This window comes from Stigmatopora argus, chromosome 21, assembly GCF_051989625.1.
Source record: "Stigmatopora argus isolate UIUO_Sarg chromosome 21, RoL_Sarg_1.0, whole genome shotgun sequence".
NCBI lineage: Eukaryota > Metazoa > Chordata > Actinopteri > Syngnathiformes > Syngnathidae > Stigmatopora > Stigmatopora argus.
Genome location: NC_135407.1, coordinates 1,090,306 through 1,104,539, shown reverse-complemented (window position 1 = coordinate 1,104,539; position 14,234 = coordinate 1,090,306). Strand labels below are relative to the sequence as shown.

The window sequence follows — 14,234 nt, the reverse complement described above, 5'->3', positions numbered from 1 at the left end:
TTTTAAATCTAAATAATAAAAAATAATCCCCATGTTGTTTTCCCAATAGAGAAACTCAATGAAGTTTGATTCACTGCAGCCAAAAGCAAACATGGGTGTTTATTAAAAATGTAAAAAAAAATATTTTGGTAAAATAAATAAAATATTAAAGGCCTCTTATTTACAAAAAAAAAACATTAATTTGAATGTTTTTTTTGGTTTTTCTTTTAAGTTGTTAGCTTGTAGACTTCATCTGCGTTCCTTTTTTTCATTGAACACACGCTGCTCGAACATCTCAATCTTCTGCAAAAAAGAGGTCTAAAATCAATAACTTTTTCACCTAGTGTGTTGTCCATACATTTACTTGTAAGCTTCTTACTGTGGCATTGGGTAGACATGTCCCAAAAGCCTCAAGGACTATGTCGAGGTCTTTCACTGACTTTGCATAGTCATCAAAAGACAGTTTGTCATCATTGTCGTGGTCCTGTAAACAGGAACAGTGTTGTTTATGGTATTAATAAAGAGACGGTGTGCCAAACATCTCACCATCCTCTTGAGCGTGATCTCCACCAGGTCTTTGATGCCGTCGTAAGGATCCTCCTCACCGTGAAGCCTTAGGCAGTTCCTCACCATGAGTAGCATCTCCTCCCTCGAGATGTAGTCATCCCCGCTGAGGTCGTATACACGAAAGCAATCTAGGAGAGGGAGAAGACGGCTTAGCAAGAAAAGTGGAACATCCCTATCCGTTTTTATCTTCTTTTTTTTTTTTTTTTTACATTTGATTCTTTCATCCAAAGTGCCACGGAGAAACACGCAGAGGCCCTCCACCCACTCTTTAGGGTTGACGAAGCCATCGTTGTCCTTGTCGAACGTCTTGAAGACTGCAAATGAGATCATGCGTCACGCTCCGATCCAAACGAGGATGGCCTCCATCTGTCAAAGGTGATTTACCTCTTTCCATGATGGTGTTGTTGGTGAGCCCAAACTCGTTTGTCAATATGCCTCGGAACTTCCTCTCGTCCAAGGTGTTCTTCCCAGTGTTCGTCGTCTGTCCGATTATAGAGTAAAATTCACGAAGAAGGCATTCAATCTCTGTTTGACTGACTGGAAAGACAAAAGAGGGTACACATGATCAAGGTTATTAAATAACGGAATATAACAAGATGAGGAAAACTAGAATTGGGGAAAAAAAACAATGCTAATGCTAACCGATTGAATTGTGTAGAAAAATGTAAACTTATTAAAAATGTACAACAATCCCTTCATTTTCATCATCATTTGTTCCAATATCGAATTCAAAATAGCAGAATGCACTTATCAAAAATGTACCTTCCTTTTTTTTTTTTAAAGGGATTAAGTATTGTTTATATATATGTTATATCGTGAATGTCTATCGTTGTCAGTGGCTGGCACTGAGCTAATTAAGGGTCACTTATTTTAGGAAATGTGATGAATTTTTAGTTCACATACTGTTAATTTCACTGCACATTCTAATAAATTTGGGAAAATATCAGGTTATTTCCAATTACTTTAGACATGGGGAACTTTATGTCAAACTTTAGCTGTGTATTGTTTTTTCCCCATTAAGGTTTAAGTTAATCTAATAGACTGTTAATTTTGTTATTAAATATAGGTGAAATATACCCAAACGCGTTTTTTTCTTGGTTTCATGAATAATTCCGTCAATATGTGCACTTTTGTTCCTCCTGAACAGGGTTAGCCACATTAGCATTTTAGCACATCTGCTACTCACAGTGGTCCACTTGTTTCGTGATGATCTTGGCGAGGTTTTGGATAAGCCTCTTGGACATGTTTATCCCTCCGTTGAACCTCAAAAAGGACGACTTGGAATCGGAAGTTGACTTGGAGTCACTTTAGAAAGCACCTAGCGGGGAGACACAACGTAAATGAACACGACCATACAACTTTTATTGTTCTTGGATGGAATGTCTTAGTTCACCTGGCTGGACAACGTCATATCTTACTACCGCGGTGGCATATCTAACTATCCAATGGGCAACCAGAGGCTTCGTTGCCGGGGTAATGAGGGGGGGAGGCCGGGGAGGGAGGGGAGAGTTGGGGGAAGCTCCCCAACGAGCACACGCTTCAACTCTTTTCTCTCTTTTCAGTGGTCGGGGAGAGTATGAAATGAATATTTTGTTTTAAAATGTGTGTTTTATTTAACGACAGCAATTTGAGGGGTGCCCTGCGTGAATTACAATGTAAAGTTTTACTGAAAAGTCGTCGCGTTCCGCTCTCGTCCTCTATTCCAGGGCTTTGATGACGTCAGAACACACATGTAATGCGTTGCTGCTAATTATGCGCGATTTAAAACTTTTTTAAAAAGTTTATATGTTCACAATTCTTGTTTTGGTATTTGAAATATATATATATATATATATATATATATATATATATATATATATATATATATAAAGCTGTTAAGGTATTTTTAAAATGTGAATATTTTAATGTAATATTTTGTCATAAATAGATCAATAAAGTATACATTAACTCGTTCAGGGAAAACTGTTCAAAGGTTATCATTAGCTTAGCTTGTCACAGGTCAAAGTATGTTTTAAGTAAAATATTCATATTGAAAACAATTAACAACAGTAGACTTCCACGTCAAAATGGGGCGTTTAGTGTTGACGTGCCATGAAAGGTTTTAAAAAAACAAAAACAAAACAAAAATGTAAAAAAAAAAACTTTGGCTATGGCCTTAAAAAGTTGATTTTTTTAAGTGCCTTGTAAAGTATTAAGCAATTTCACTCTCACTTGATATGATATAATCTGTCACTACAATGTTTTATGTTGCCACTTGGGGGCAATACCAGTCACCAAAATAAGGTTATCTTTTCTTCACAGAGGATAAAGACTGCATAAAAATAGCCTTATGATCTCAGTATCTGTCAACCTGCCTATTGCATTTTGCATTGTTTGCCTGCATTGAGTTGAATGGATATTTTGGCAAAGCTAGGCCATTTTAAACCAGATCTCATCGTCTATTTTACATCTAGGTTGACACACTTCGACCGGGATTAGCCAAAGTAAATCATAATAGAATTGGTCACAATTTATCAAAATTGACAGTACCAGAAAAAATGTTGCATTTTAAATCTGACTTGCTTATGATTTTGCATTTTAAAGAGCAACCTTTAATAAGCAAGCAGGAAAAACAGGTTCAACATTTAATCACATAAAAAGGAGATCACATGGTCATAGCTGCTAAATAAAAACAACACAAGTAAATGCAGGCAAAGTCTAGCCGCCTCATTCATGTCCAATATCTACTCTGGAAGGAATTATTAAAAAGATAAAAAGTATTTTCAGTCCACATACACGTCAATTGGAGGAGCGATGCGTCAGGTTTGTCCTGATGGGCAAGCTGGCTTCTATCCAGTGGTTCGGGTTACTTATCATAGAAGTCCACACGGAAATTTCTTCATCCGTGGAGTCCATCCACCTGACGGATTCGCCGTAACTGTGACCTACTCGCGGACGGGACATCAGTTATATTTTTCGTGTGCGGTCGATTGGTCGCTGGTCTTTTGGTCGCTGTCCATTGGTCGCCGGTCTTTTGGTCGCGGTCTTTTGGTCGCGGTCTTTTGGTCACCCGGACCGCGACAACGGGCGACCAAAAGACCGGCGACAAAAAAAGGTAAAACAACACGGTCTACGCATGAATAAAAGCCAACAATGGCCATGAGCAGTTTCACGGAGCCGACGTGTGAGTGTACAAGAGTTTGTATGTACATGCGTTGTCCCTTTAAGAAGCGACGTCCGTCAGGGTCTTAACAAGTTCTCCAACAAAAAACAATAAAAGTCCGGGAAATTTGGAGCTTTTCTTTAGCCTAATAATTACTAGAGCATCAAGTATGACTAAATAGTAATTCGCAGTTTGTATTTAGGGAATTTGAGCAACGATTTAAATGGGAATGATCAATAACCTTCCGGGCAACCAAAAGACCGGCGACCAATCGACTGTGCACCATATTTTTAGGTTTTGGCCTACTTTCCGGGTAGTGTGTCTTACCGGTCCCGCAGCTGAGGCGAATCCCGCCGATCATATGCGTCTTGAGGCCCTCGCGATGCCACACGCTCATCTCGGCGCAGGCCTCCTCCAGGTCGCTGCTCTGGAAACCATCGTAGACCATGGTGTGGTTGTACGACGGGCTGACGGAGCGCTTTACCATCTGCGTCTTCTGCCCGCTTTGGCAGCCGGCATCTGGCAGGATGTAACTTTTGGTAGAAGGGACGAAAAGACGGTGAATTTTGATCACAGGTAAGGCTCATTTCAGATTTGGAGGACATTTTGGCTTCAAAATTCTGGGAAAATAAGCCTTTGCGGATCAGCTTTTATGCTGCATAGTCAACATTGATGCGCAAAAGATAAACTGTCAATGTGTCATCTTAATTTACAGATGGATAGTAAAATGCCTATCAGATTTAATTGATCGTTGCAATACAGTAATCCCTCGATTATCGCAAATTCACTATTTAGCGATATTTTTCCACTATTAATTATACAAAATACATTTTTTAAAGTTCATAAAAATGAAAATCCACAGTGAAACTCGTAAACGGAAGCCACTCTTGCGACTACTGAAAAAAAAGTTAGAATAGGGGTTACCCTACTTTGTGGGTTTTCGATTATCGCGACCATGTCTGTTCTACATTAACTGCGATATTTGAGGGATTACTTTATTTGCCAAATGCACAGTAACAGAGTTGCAGGTTCATATTAATGTTGGGTTGTTTTCAGGAAGGGAAGCTACCTGTTTAGATAGCTGTTGTTGCTAATTAAGAGGAAAAACTTACATATGACAAGGTTAGGAAAGCTAGAAAAAAATTGCGTAGGGATGATTTGATCTCTAAATCACAAGCACTAGATTTTTGGTTACTTCTTAATTTTGGGGTCACTTTCCTGTTAACTTACTGGCTGCCACTGTTCTTTCGCACCCCTCAGTCAAACTGGATGGACGTTTTGTGCCATCAATGGCACTGAAAGATGGCCATTTGGTTCATGTTCTGATGATTTAGGGATATTCCCTGGTCACTACAGCGGATTACGTAAAAAAATAATGACAACCAAATGAGTTTTTGTACAGATCGGAGTTGGAAATTAACAGGAGTGAATAGACATGTTTTTGGTAGTTGAATGGGAACAGAGAAAATATACTATGGGGATGTTTTTGTCAAATTTTGGCTGTGATTTTCTATTTGTGTAGCTAATGTCTATGGGACAAAAATTATAGGCATAAGCAGCATTTTGAAAATGTTTCATTGGAACTAAATGTATTTGCAATCATAAAAAAATCAAATAAAAACTAAAAATATTCAAATTGATGTGTGAATTTTTGTAAGATTTAAAACGGTATAAATTGTTCCCAACGTGTGCACTGAATTGAACTAAAACCTGAATATTAGATTTGGGGAACTTGGCTTTCAAAATCATTCCCACAATAATTTTGGAAAAAATGTAGAAATGTCTTATTTTGATCATATGCAAAAGACGCATTAAGTCCAACTACTTTTTTAAAAAAAATGAGAAAGTTAAATTTGTATGACCCATTCTTTTGCAAAAATGATGTCAATTCAAGCGTAAGTGTTTCGCTACTTTCATCTAAAATGATTTAAAAAGTTCAAGCATAATTAGTATATTTTTACATTTTATTTCTGAAAACCTAAGTGGATTATTGGAGGGTTGCATTTAAAATTCCCTCCAGTTCTAAAACCAGTTGACCATTTCTTATGACAAGCACGAAAAAAAAATGACCCAATGGAAATAGAGACAAACCTTCTGACAAACGAGTCAATGGCACCCCCTTTTTTCGACATCAGGCCCTGAGCCTCCTGAAGCCAAATGTGAAGCTCCCCCGTGAGCGGCAGACCACCTTGAGAAGCACATCACAATGGGATGTTATTCGTCATTGTGGGCTGTATTCAGGTATAAAAGCTTATATATTGGCTTTGCTGACCCTCAAATCCTTCTGGGATGAATTTGATGGAGAATGAGAGAGTCCCCCGAGTGGTAGCGCTTTCTGCTCCCAAGAAGAACTGCCGCGGAAAGATTACATAAAGAAGCTTAGTTGAAATTCAAAGTGTGTCTCCGTATTCTCAAGCGGAGGGCGGAGATGTGTCTTCTCTAGCGAGGCACAAAAAAATGATGTAATAGGACACTTTATTAGGAATCCATGCAGATAACTACATCAAATCAGATTGGTTTGTAATATTTTTTTGGGGAGTAAAGTTTGAAGATTCTCCAATAAAAGAGTCCAATAAGTATTAACGGTTCTCCTAATCAAGCATCATCCAGTGTGTGTGTTTGTGTGTCACCCACCCGTGGCTGGAGGTCTTGCCAGAACGGCTGCATGCAATTCCAGTCCCACAGGCCCAGCGGGACCTCCACCTCGCCCAGAAACACGTTCCTGGCCAGGGGCTCGGCGTGCCACACCGACAGGTTCAGGGTGCGGCTTTTCAACTCGTTTTTGCGCACCTTGTACTGGCCAGCGACAGAAAACATTGATACTATTAGCAAATTGCATTTGGCATACTGCACGGATACATAACGGCCATAATATTAGGTACGCTTCATTCACATTCAAAACAGACTTTTTTTAATGAATGCAATCAAGCTTTTGGAATTCTTTTTGTACACCCGTCTTACTTTCAGCGTTTGGTCGTAAACAGGGTTCTGCGTCCGCTTCTTCACTGCCGTTTTCCTTTTGCTACGACTGGTCATATCGGGGAGCAGGTAACATTTAACGTATCTGAAAAGCAGCAACATGAGACCTAGCTTGATAGTGAGAGATTTGGAGATAAAAACATGGCCGAGCAACAAATGAAAGTCCTCAGTGGAAGGCAACAACTTTCTCATGAACTTCCCAGCAAAAAGCATCTTAATTAATAAACTTAAAAAGTGCGTGCACTATTGCACTTTGTTGAATTTCTTATCCGCAGTCATATTCGTTCTTCCGCCCGCTGCAGTCAAAACAGCGCCGTCAATGGCAGCCAATGAGTTAACGGAGAACCTTAAAATGCTCCAAAACCAACAGAAAATCCCCTCTAAAAGGCCAAAACACATTAGAAAGCAACCAACACACAGGAAGCAGCCCGAAAATTCCCCCAAAATCAATAGGAAATGATCTCAAATGTACAGAAAGTACAAACATTGCAAAATGAATTCACTGCCTGCCATTGCCAACGATAAAGGTCCAATTAACTTAACTTAAAACGTAAACCGGCTGTGGATGGATGGTCATCTTTCGGTGACATTGACGGGGCTAGGTGTCCAATCAATTTTGACTACTAGAACCAAATGTACAAACATTCCTCCAAAGTGGATGTGACGTCTAGCGCCATCAACGGCGGCCATTCAGTTACCTTATTATGGCCAAAAATACATGAAATCTAGTAGTTGGCATGAACGTGGCCTGCGAATTAAACTGTGTTTGACACCCCTGACATATAGACAGAGGTTGGATTCTGATTGGACGAGAAGCAAATGAATAAAAACAAAGCTTTTACCGCACGCCGACCGACACTCACGGGTCAGAACGGTTCTCGTCAGTCGCCGCCGAGATATCCTCACAGCGGTGCACTTTGACACATAGCTCTCCCTTGTGGCCGTCGTAGGCCAGGGAGAACTGGACGCGGCCACGCACCTCCACCACGCCAAACACTCCCGAGTTGAACAGACTCATCATGCCGCCGCTTAGCTACGCACAGCACACACCATAGAGAAACTTGCGTCACTCTGTGCTGACTCATCGATAAATCCATTAAGAATGTGAATATATACCGAATAGCTGGAGTAGGAATTGGTGTTTTTTTTCAAAGATGAGGGTTCCTGCTCTGCTAGAATACTGCCAAGAGACATAGAATCCCTCTTGTGATGTGGATGGGCTTCCTAAATGACACAAAAAACAAAGATTGAGTCATTCTAGAGCGCTGGTGTCACCTTTTTTTTGTGGCCCACAAAGGAAAAAAGGAAAAATTTCAAGTTGTAATCATTTTAAAAATTGAGATGATGCTACCATTTTTTAGATTAGATTACTTTATTCATCCCGTATTCGGGAAATGTCATTGTCACAGTAGCAAGAGGGTGAGAATACTGACACAGGAAAAGACATTTTAGACATAAATAAATGGGTAATAAATAAGTTAATAAATTAATAAATATATATATACATATATATACACACACACACACACACATACACACACATACATACATACACACACACGCACGTACACATGCGTACACATACATACACACATACGTACACATACATACACACACATATATACATACATACATACACATACATGCACATACATGCACACATACATACACATACATACATACATACACACACATACATATACATACACACACATACATATACATACACACATATGCATACACATGCATACACATACATTCACATACATATACATACACATACATACACATACATACATATACATACATACATATACAGACATATACAGACATATACAGACATATACATACATATACATACATATAAATTTTTAGTCACTAATTTTGTTGAATCAGGGCTATTGCAAAATTATTTGTGATTGCCGTATTTTCCGGACTATAGGGCACCATTTTTTGTAATAGTTTGGCTGGGGGTGTGACTTGTGTGAAAATATTCACACATAACATCATTTCATATTTTATTTTTACACTAAACCACAAGAGGGCATTCTAGGCCTGTGTTGATCATTTCAACATTGGTGGTGGGTGGACTTTTGGCTCATCCCCCTCAGTCTGCAGTCTAAATTGGCCAGTTTTTATCTCCTGCCACATGTGTGACAAATAATTTTGCTGATTTATTCATTCATTTATTTCAAATTATTCTTCTTCCTTGTTTTTATTGTCGCTAACAAACGTCTGCTCCAAACATAAGCTGAGCTGTCGGTGATAATGTGGGGCTGTGAATCTAATGCGTATTTAAATAATATAGAAAAAAGTGAGTGGATATTTTAATATTTAATTTGTGTGCCAATTTACATACATTTTCTTCTTGTGACCCGAAAATTTTAGGTTGGGTTCTAAAGTCCGAGTAAAACATATTTTTTATATGGGTGGACAAACATAATCCCCTTCTAAAGCAAACCATAACTATTTTTTCCAGCAACTTACCTGTTTTTTTGTTTTGTTTTTGTTTTCTTTAACTTGAGAGCAAAAATAGGATATATGAGTACACCTATTGAAACGCAGTTTAAAAAGAATGTAATAATGTAACAGCATTTGGGAAAATATACATGATTACTGTAATTTTGAGACTATAAGACGCACTCACCAAATCGGTACAGAAAAGTATTATTCACACACAAACCGCTAGGTTCAAAGCATGGAGAAAAAAGTAGCGGCTTATAGTACAAAAATTATGGTAAATGTCAAAGCCAGGTTTCCATTACATACCAATGTTGCACTTCTCCTATTGGATGTGGAACCACATCCGGATGGTTGACTGAAAATCATCCAAAAGATTGACAAAATCTCATGAAACTTTAACATGGAACTAAACTTTTCTTGCTGGTAGCATAAAAATGCTAATGATAACTTTCTCAATTGTTTTGATACTAACTGTGGGCTGTCCTCTGCCGCCGACTCAATCAATGGCATCTCCTCCGCCGCCACTTGCAAAGAAGAGCTGCTTGACGTTTCCTCCTCCGCGCTTTCGCCGTTGTGCATCTTGACCACTGATGCCACGGTTACTATGGAGACGCAAAAAAAAGTTAAATATCCTCCGTTTTTTGTAAGAAACTTAGAAAAAACAGAATTCAGTGGTACCTCTACTTACGAATGCTTCAACTTACGAAACACTGTCAAATAACAGTTATTGTTACAATATAAGCGGCCTGACGGTGTAGTGGTTCACCCGCCTGGCTTCGGTGCAGGCAGCCACAGGCTCGATTCCGGCGAGTATGATTGTGAGTGTGACTGGTCGTCTGTCTCTCTGGGTGCCCTGCGGCTAACTGGCAAGTGTATCCCATACCTTTCAACTTGTACGTTTTTCCCCTTATTTTATACGGCTTTTGATAATTTCATATTGTGTACGCCATATAACAACATTTGTACAAGATTTTTTTTATTTTTTTAAACCGATCGTCTTCCCCATTTCAGTTCTAATCCAGACCGTATCGGTCACTGCTAGCAAATGAAACATCATTGTCGATTGGTAATGTTGTCATGCTTTGAGCCAAGTCCGCCTTTTCACTAAAAGGTTAATATTGGCCAGTATTAAAAATTAAGGAACGTACTATGTTAATTCACTGTAAAATGCTGCTCCACTTACGAAAAATCAAATTTATAAAACAAGTTCTGGAGCCAATTCATTTCGTAAGTAGAGGTACCACTGTATCGGCATAGCACAAACTGACCGTTGGACTTTGGGGGGCGCCTGCGTATGGTGGCGCGCACCAGCTCCGTGCCGGATATTCTGTTTCGGTGCCGCCTGCTGGACGCCTCGCAGAACCACGCCCCAGACTGCGAGTGCAGCTGTGCCGGGTCGACTCTGGACTCTTCTAGCATCCTGTTGACACAGCAAACACACACATGAAGGCAAACTTCTTGTTTGGTTATCCTTGAAGATAATCAGGCAATTATTTAAATGACATTGTGCACGTCATTAAGAAGCCAAAGCATTTAGGTGTGTCCTGTTTTTTCGTCCTCGATCGTTTACCTCGCTTGAACGAGACTCAAATGTTGAACAATTTCAGGATGAGAATTTAATATCGTATTTAGAGGTAGTGGAAAGGGACATTTTTTTATAATTTCCTGAATCTCTCAGACAAAAAAGAACTTCCTGAAATTAAATGGTCCCTGAAGCAAAAGGTCTCATTCATCTACCGGATTTACTCGCATATAAGCCGTACCCTGAAATGATTGAATTTTACAATTCCTCGCGTATATTCACAAATTACACCTCCATATTCATTTTTAGTTTTGAATAGGGAGTACAAATGTGTTACTTTGAAGAGAAAATCTTAAGAAAAATCATCGCAGGTGGTATTTCTGAGATGCTGTATGAATCAAAAGCACATTATTAGGGTCAATATCGTCAGGAAGTTAATATGCTTGTGTAGCCGAATGCACGGCAGTGCAGGGTGTACGTAACAATGTTGTGTATCACATCTGACCTTACGCGGCCTTCGTCATGTCGTCGCAGTTCCATGTCTCGCAGCAGCACCTGCAAGATGTTCGCCTGTTCCTCTTCCGTCAGGTAGCTTAGGTCAAGCGCCCCCACGCCACCCTCGGCCTCCACACCTGCCTCCATTGCCTGTATCCGGAAAAAAAATATCATGAATTGCACAAATTCTATTTTTGGCATAAAGTAGGATGGATGGCCCTAAAGCAGGGGTAGGGAACCTATGGCTCGGGAGCCACATATGGCTCTTTTGATGGGTGCATATGGCGCTCCACTAACCTGTGAGGTAAACTATAGAAAATGCTGGTGAGAAAGCGCAAGAATAGGAGCGTTACGTTAGTATTATGGCATTGACACTACCCCAGCGCCTTATAATCTTTTTTTTTTCATTACACTCCTTTGCATGGATTTTCTTATTGATACTCATTGATTAGCAACAATGTAACAATGTTGTCAAAATAATTCAGAGACTTTTTGTACTTTAAAAGTGGCGAAGTGACTAAAAAAGGCACACATTTTCATGTATGTTGACTTTTAAATTTGGAGCATGGCTCTCAATCATTAACATTTAAAAAATATGAATTGTTTATGGCTCTTTCCATCAAAAAGGTTGCCGACCCCTGCCCTAAAGGCTCAATACTCACCTTTTGTGAGTCATTTGCACAAATAATTTACAAGTGAATTCCGTAAAGTGCAAATCCATGTTAATATAGTATCAACTAAGTTTTCCTCCTTGGTTTACTTGTACTCTGATAGTCATTTCCAAGCAGAAAGTAACATGGTGGTGTTAGCTCTAATAGACTTAAATGACCACGACCAATTATGAGTTCATTCATTATTCATTGACAACTGTGACACAGCAAATCTTCCCATTATTTCCTCATTGCTTCATTCACATGCTTTTCAGTGTAGTTGGGTCTTTTTTTGTTGTGTACTTCCTGCTAACATTCACTTTTAAAACTGCACGTATAGCATTTGTGTGAGTTGCCTGCAGGCTGTTGAGGATGTAATTGACGCATGCGCAGTGAAAGCGACCCAGTAGGTCTAACCGGAACTTAAATCGACCTGCGGCGACGCATAATAAAATCTAAATAAAAAATTACAAACGGCATTTCCTGGGCATTTTTCACCTTGTTTACGTCTCTTTTATCAACATGTTCATTTCTTTGTTCGCCTTTACACGCATAAAATTGTTGTCGTGTTTACCGTCTTGATAATCAGCACACGCGGGAGACAAAACACCTGTTGCCGTGAAAGAAAACGCGTTTGCAAAGTAGAACAACAAAACTCAAAAAATGGCGTTACTTTACCTTTTAACGGACAGTCTCAGTGGGGTCCATGTGTGAAAAGTTTGTAGCAAACTTGTGCTCAGCTTGTCGTGTACCCTTTCTGTATTGTGTGTGTGCACGTTGTGGTCTTGGTGACCACGCCCTACACTCTGTGGGCGGGGCGTTACTGTGTGTGTGTGCGTGTGAACTCAAACGCATGAATAAAGTGTCCATACGAATAACAACAACATTGTTGCTCTTCTTTTGTCAACAAATTTGGACAGGATCCAGCGTCACTGTGGTTCTGTGTAGGCCCATTCAAGCCTTTTTGGGATTGGTCCAGGCAGCGAGGCGATGGAGGCCTCATTTGGGGGTTCTTTTCCAACCTGGGCAAGAAATTCAAAAATAAAACAGTAAACTGGAATTTAACATGTAACAATGCTGAATTATGCATCACGACTAACGTCTTAGTTCAATCTACCTTTTGCTTTTGGGGTATGAATGTCTGTGGCAATCATTAATTCATTCATTTTTGGAACTGCTTATCCTCACAAGGGTCGCGGGGGGTGCTGGAGCCTATCCCAGCTGACTTCAGGCCAGAGGCAGGGGACACCCTGAATCGGGGGATAAATTGTGAGACTTTAACAGATACATGCATGTGGTATGTACGACCCACCATAACAACTTTGTCAGGCACTTGTGAATAAATGATGGGTAATTGCAACATTTGTTTGATCATTAAACAAGTAATAAAAATTGAAATTATCACGGGTTTGTCTTTTTTTTCTGCATTACAAGCTGTTCATGAAAATGGAAAGTATGAACAGACTTTGCTGTGTTTGTTGACAGCACTTTATTTTGAAAAGAAACAGGAAGTTTTATTTTGTATCAGAATTAAACTTCCTTTCCACCACAAAGTTATTGGTACAAGTTACTCCATCTGGAAAAACAAAGATAGGATTAGTATTTTTTCAAAAACATTGTATAGACAGTTTTTTATAATATATATGTATATCTAAAAAAAAACTATCCCATCACATCAGTGTCATGTTTTATAAATATTTGCTATTTCTTTTATATGCACCTCTTCCATGGTGTTTTTCTAACTTTGTACATTTTTACGTTTGTAATTAGCATTTATTTAGGTTGATCCAAATTATGCTAGCAAATTCAAAGCCAGAAATGTTCTGCATCGCAAAACAGAACTTGGGAAGTTCATAGGCTAAATAAAAATACTGTCGACGAATAAGATGTCTTCTCCAAAGAGAATGCTGCTATTTTGTAACGCATAGGCCTCAATGATGATATCGTATATTATGGATAAACTGTCTTGCGATGAAAAATAAATGTATGTTCCTACGCTGCCAAATAAACAAAAATAATCCAATATGTAGCATTAGCATGCTCGCACACGTAGAAGACTGCCGAGTCAATGGACATGAAAATACACTGAACACAAATTCGACACACAAATACACACAAGTGTTTTGTTTTGGTGCTACTAGAATGAGGGACAGGGGGTCACAGCGACCAATCGTAAAAGCGCAACGTCTTGTCGTCACACATGAGTCATTCCTCCTTTCCTTGTCCTTTGCCGTTCACGTCACTGAGGCTGCTCTCTGCACACACACAAGGAAGCCATCATTTATGGGACACAATTCAACGTGTGATCAAGTTTTGTTGAAAAAAAAGTTGCCAGCTGCTATTCTAATATTTCCTAAGCATTGCGGGATATTTTAATGCCACATTTTGGTCCACTAAAAAACAATCTTTCATAGAAACACGAAGAAAAATGGAAGCT

At 39.3% G+C, this 14,234-nt stretch overlaps 2 protein-coding genes across 5 annotated transcripts; both read right to left on the bottom strand.

The window, feature by feature from the left end:
- Positions 1–64: 64 nt before the first annotated feature.
- Positions 65–3,470, bottom strand: LOC144067049 (calaxin-like). 3 transcript variants are annotated; one of them, XM_077590527.1, is made up of 7 exons: positions 3,322–3,470; positions 1,733–1,864; positions 931–1,083; positions 756–860; positions 526–674; positions 359–463; positions 65–282 (listed from the first exon to the last, which is right to left on the bottom strand). In XM_077590527.1, exons 2-7 carry the CDS (start codon positions 1,788–1,790, stop codon positions 229–231), a joined length of 624 nt encoding a protein of 207 aa, XP_077446653.1. In that variant the 5' UTR covers positions 1,791–1,864; positions 3,322–3,470; the 3' UTR covers positions 65–228. The 3 variants fall into 3 exon arrangements, with proteins under 3 accessions (XP_077446653.1, XP_077446652.1, XP_077446651.1); XM_077590526.1 differs by lacking the exon at positions 3,322–3,470 and adding an exon at positions 1,940–2,215; XM_077590525.1 differs by lacking the exon at positions 3,322–3,470 and having other exon boundaries at positions 1,733–1,933.
- Positions 3,157–14,024, bottom strand: sytl1 (synaptotagmin-like 1). Of its 2 annotated transcripts, XM_077590522.1 has the most exons (14): positions 12,915–14,024; positions 12,476–12,819; positions 11,158–11,297; positions 10,399–10,550; positions 9,603–9,732; positions 9,437–9,494; positions 7,784–7,891; positions 7,531–7,700; positions 6,650–6,752; positions 6,323–6,484; positions 5,961–6,039; positions 5,780–5,876; positions 4,016–4,221; positions 3,157–3,470 (listed from the first exon to the last, which is right to left on the bottom strand). In XM_077590522.1, the coding sequence occupies exons 3-14, from the start codon at positions 11,292–11,294 to the stop codon at positions 3,325–3,327; spliced, it is 1,548 nt and encodes a 515-aa protein (XP_077446648.1). In that variant the 5' UTR covers positions 11,295–11,297; positions 12,476–12,819; positions 12,915–14,024; the 3' UTR covers positions 3,157–3,324. The 2 variants fall into 2 exon arrangements, with proteins under 2 accessions (XP_077446648.1, XP_077446647.1); XM_077590521.1 differs by lacking the exon at positions 3,157–3,470 and having other exon boundaries at positions 3,667–4,221; positions 9,437–9,485.
- Positions 14,025–14,234: the final 210 nt, after the last annotated feature.

What these genes read in the sequence shown, in the direction of transcription:
- sytl1 (XM_077590521.1), bottom strand. Translation starts at nt 11,294, where the DNA reads ATGGAGGCAGGTGTGGAGGCCGAGGGTGGCGTGGGGGCGCTTGACCTA. An exon ending in ATAGGAGAAGTGCAACATTG is followed by an intron (nt 7,892 to 9,436) that starts GTATGTAATGGA and finishes TGTGTCATTTAG; the next exon opens with GAAGCCCATCCACATCACAA. An exon ending in GACGAGAACCGTTCTGACCC is followed by an intron (nt 6,753 to 7,530) that starts GTGAGTGTCGGT and finishes GCTGCTTTTCAG; the next exon opens with ATACGTTAAATGTTACCTGC.
- LOC144067049 (XM_077590527.1), bottom strand. Translation starts at nt 1,790, where the DNA reads ATGTCCAAGAGGCTTATCCAAAACCTCGCCAAGATCATCACGAAACAA. An exon ending in CACGAAACAAGTGGACCACT is followed by an intron (nt 1,084 to 1,732) that starts GTGAGTAGCAGA and finishes TTGTCTTTCCAG; the next exon opens with TCAGTCAAACAGAGATTGAA. An exon ending in CAACACCATCATGGAAAGAG is followed by an intron (nt 861 to 930) that starts GTAAATCACCTT and finishes TCTCATTTGCAG; the next exon opens with TCTTCAAGACGTTCGACAAG.